Genomic DNA, 4260 nt, shown 5'->3' on the forward strand with positions numbered 1-4260 from the left:
TAAGTTAATTGTCTTTATTCTTTTAAACATTTTACAACTACCCATATAAACTATTTTAAGCCATCATTTAACTATAATCTCAGTTTTAGTTTAAACATTATAGTTTAAAAATATAAACTTTTTAAAAATTATAAACACATGCTAAAGATTTTTTTTGTTATAAGCAAAATGAATATGCTTTGATAGAAAAATCTGTGTAATATGAATAAGTTAATTAAAAGTATAAAGCGACTGAGCTTCCTACCAAATATTAAGCAGGCTAGTTTAAACACGCTATAAAGATAATCCAAAACATTTTGTTGTTACGCACACAATAAAACATGTAGAAATACATATTTTGTATAACTACTTTAAAATTATCTAGTCTAAAGCACTATTACATAACTACACCTTTAAAGTAGCATATAAAAACATTTATTACTAATCAGATAAAGAAAACCTCTAAGAGATATTTTATTGTTTATGAGGTTTTTAAAGAATGCATATTCAGGAATTTAAAGTGTTTCAAGTCAGAAATCAGTACCTGTCACAAGGCTTTTTAAAGACGAATAATTAAAAGCTTAAAACGATAAATAAGTGTTTTTTACCGCACTCCGTTGTGATTTTGGCCAGATTAAAGTAATCCCACCACTAACCTTTTCAAAAATGCAAATTTTATTGTTTCTAACGTCGTATTTTGTTTTAGTTGGTTGTAATAATGAATTAAATCAAAATGCTATGACCATGAGTAAGGTGGTAATTCCAGCCACTGACTAAACACAGGAATCTACAGGAACATGCTACATATGAAAAACATGCGGTAAATTTAGCATGCGTGTTCGTAAAAGAAAAAAGTTTCGTTTTGCATAAAAGCCCGCCGAAAAATGAAAAGTTAAATCAGTTGCAAAGCTATCTTAAGTTAAACGGTCACATTAAAACTTTTAATTTTCAAAAGTGATTAATTTTAATATTTTTGAAGTTGCTTTTAGCTCAATTTAAGCAAAGTTTTACTGAAAATTCAACGTAATATTAAGTAAAATATAAATTAAAATAAAAATAATCTATAGTACAACGAATACATTTACCAAGCAAACATATTGTAGGTATTTTAAAACTATATACAAGTTAAACAGCAAAATGATGAACAATTTCTCACTTTTAATTTCTTTTTTAGCAATTTTTGTTTCACAATCGAAAGCAAGTAAGTTTCGAAACTTTATTCAAAACTGATAAAAAAAAGATTAAACTTAACAAATTTTCAGTCAACCTTCAAGGGAGGTGGACACAATGGTCAGGATGTTCAAAAAGTTGTGGAAAGGGGGTCAGTTACAGGGTACAATTGTGCAATGGACCGTTTGCCTGTTCAGGAAAAAAGCTTGAAACAAGAGCCTGCAATCAGCAACCTTGCTCAGGTAAATTTTATATACTAGTACTCTGATTTTTTATTAATTAACCTTACAATATTAACAATATTTTAAACTTTGATATAAACATATTACGAGTTCTAACTTTGAAAAAAAAACACTTAACTAAGCAATAAAACTTTTTAATATTATCAAGGTATTGGATAAGTATATCCTAACAAAACTTTAAAACTTTTATAATGATCATTTTACATTGTCGACAAGAGCTGAACTTAATTAAACTATTTTACCAAAAAAAAGCACATGCTTAAAATGATTTAAATGGTTAGATTAAAGCTTGTTAGCCTTAAAAATATAAAACACGTGGTTTGAAGGAAATAAGCTTCTGACTTACTAGTGTACTCAATAAGAAAATGTTGTACGTTTATTTGTTGTACGTTATAATTAAAAACTTATTTTTCTAAACATAATAAAATGACTACATTGCAAAAAAAAAAATTATTTAAGATATAAATGTTAATTCTAGATTGACAATAAACTTTATGATTAAAAGTAAAATTTTTTTTACATAGTTAAAAATAAACTAAATATTGCAGTTTTACAACCTGAGCCGAAACCAGTCCTAGTTCGATCGGGAGCAGTTGATTTGGAATATTTAGATGAAAAATCCATTCAGAAGTCATTTCCATGGACAGTTAGTCAAATTAAGACTAAATATATCTAGAAGACATTTTTAGTGTTCATATTAAAAATTGATAAAGATCAAGTAGAATAACATAAGTATTTTATAAATAATAAGTTTTTGAGTCAGTTGGTTTTTAAAAATAAATGTTTTAAATAACTTAAAGCGTGTATGACATATTTGTCTTATTCAAAAATGACTTCAAATACCTATCATACTGATTTGTTTTTGAAAGAAAATTTCTTTCTGCGCTAAATACATTATGACGTAATACAGGTACGTGTTAAATGTGGGCTGGCGACTTGTCTCGGATCAATAATAAGTGAAAAACACGTCATCACCTCTGCTAAATGCGTCATGTTAGTTTATCTGTTTAAAATAACATTTTTACCAAGTTAAAAATTTTACATATAATCAGACTGTTAACTATATTTGTGCAATTTTTTTAGACCTTTTTTGATACATAGTACTTTTTTGCAGTGCAACAATTTTTCAATATCAAGTTTGCCGAGTAAAAGTCATCGCAGGAGCTCCAAATTCGCAATTTGACTTGGATCCAGAAATTGAATACGGAAGAGACATTCAAATAGAAACTGCAATCAAAACAACAATTCATCCGGATTTTAACAGCAGAACTTTTATCGAAAACAACATCGCTGTTGTTGAGGTTCTAGTTGTTTGAATTAAATTTTCGTATACTTGGTTTATATAATCAACTAAAACTATTTCTGGCGTTAGCAATAAAAAACAAATTAATTTATTAATTAAGTATCCTATATACCAAGACTCAAATTATTTTTACTAGGTTGTCGCATAGTCAGATTTTATTAAAGTTTAAACGTGTTTTAGCATTCGAAATTTTGCAAAAATAAATTATCAAAATAAAAAAATTGATTCCGAAAAACAAAAATGTAAACTCCATTTACAGCTGGAAACACCATTAAAGCTCAGTTCAGATTTTGTCAGTCCGATTTGCGTGGGTGAAGCGACTCCATCTATCAACTGCATTTCACTCGACCTTCAGACCAGTGAGTATTTTAAATTGCAACACATACAACATTTACATTAAGTGTAAATTGAAACTTTAAATTCGACAGCTTCAAACACACTGTCAGTGGTTAGCATGCAAGGCCTGTCTTTAGGTGAGTGTCAGCAAATGTTTGGTTTTTGGAAGGTCGGTTACAAACGTGTAATTGACCAATTAAACGACGATCGAACCATTTGCACGAGTAAAAGCAAAGGCTCAGCATTTAACTGCCAAGTTTGTTATATTTCATAGTACTGTTTTTTACTAGTAACTTCAGTCTGTATACAATATACGCAATGACTAAAGATCAATATAAAACAAATTTCTTGAGCGTAAACTTTACTAACAATAAAGAAATTCTAACATAAATAAAGCGCTACGTTTTCAAAATAAATAGAAAACTAAACATTTAATAAGACTATTTCTAGCTTATGTTATTTTTCTTTGAATAAGTTAAAAAATTATTAGTAGAATTTATACATAATTTATTATGAAATGAGTTAAAAATTCCAATTTATAAATTATTTAATAACACAATTTTTTTTTTCTGCAGGGAACAAGCGGTTCAGCACTGATGTGCCAGGGAAGTTCAGGAAGTTGGAATCTGAAAGGTGTAACTTCATATGGTGACCTCCGGTGTGGCTACTCTCCCAGACCAGCCATTCATGCAAGCATCGACCACTACAGGGACTGGATAGAAGAAACAACCAACACTAAATTCCCTTTTTGTTTGTAATTTTTGTACATGAAATTTTTAGGCGCAATTTCGCTGCTTTTTTCGCTTTTTTGAAAATAAAACGCTAATAACATAATTATTTATTTTGCATTTTTGAATTCCAATATTTTTTACTTATTTAATATATTAAAACTTATAAAAATATGACTAAAACTAATTTAAAATGTTTGCATTGACAAGTATGTTTTTTCGTCTTAAAGTTTTAACATAAAAATTAAACACCTAACAAAAATTTCCGAAAAATATAAAGGTACCTATTTTCGTATTCATATTTATAAAATATAATATAACTATAATTACTACAAATACTGGTATTTAAGAGTTATTAGAGTAAATTTACTTGAATTTATTGTACATGTTTTTACAAAATATACCTTTTATTAGATTTAAGCAAGTTTCTTGTTTATGATTATTTTGACTTTTTATACTTATTTATTTAAAGTTCTAGACTTTCTAAGCTTTTTGTTTTCAA

The 4260-nt window shown here is 27.7% G+C and overlaps 1 protein-coding gene across 1 annotated transcript; it reads left to right on the top strand.

Annotated features, from left to right (window-relative positions):
• The first annotated feature begins 1061 nt into the window (after nucleotides 1-1061).
• Nucleotides 1062-3864, top strand: LOC145849671 (chymotrypsinogen 2-like). The gene is made up of 8 exons (XM_082954679.1): nucleotides 1062-1180; nucleotides 1242-1391; nucleotides 1940-2037; nucleotides 2302-2384; nucleotides 2506-2692; nucleotides 2954-3053; nucleotides 3123-3286; nucleotides 3606-3864. Exons 1-8 carry the CDS (start codon nucleotides 1117-1119, stop codon nucleotides 3786-3788), a joined length of 1029 nt encoding a protein of 342 aa, XP_082810805.1. The 5' UTR covers nucleotides 1062-1116; the 3' UTR covers nucleotides 3789-3864.
• The last annotated feature ends 396 nt before the right edge of the window (nucleotides 3865-4260 follow it).

This window comes from Thalia democratica, chromosome 2, assembly GCF_965202585.1.
Source record: "Thalia democratica chromosome 2, ktThaDemo2.hap1.1, whole genome shotgun sequence".
Lineage (NCBI taxonomy): Eukaryota > Metazoa > Chordata > Thaliacea > Salpida > Salpidae > Thalia > Thalia democratica.

What these genes read in the sequence shown, in the direction of transcription:
- LOC145849671 (XM_082954679.1), top strand. Translation starts at nt 1,117, where the DNA reads ATGATGAACAATTTCTCACTTTTAATTTCTTTTTTAGCAATTTTTGTT. An exon ending in CAATCAGCAACCTTGCTCAG is followed by an intron (nt 1,392 to 1,939) that starts GTAAATTTTATA and finishes TAAATATTGCAG; the next exon opens with TTTTACAACCTGAGCCGAAA. An exon ending in GCTCAGCATTTAACTGCCAA is followed by an intron (nt 3,287 to 3,605) that starts GTTTGTTATATT and finishes TTTTTTCTGCAG; the next exon opens with GGAACAAGCGGTTCAGCACT.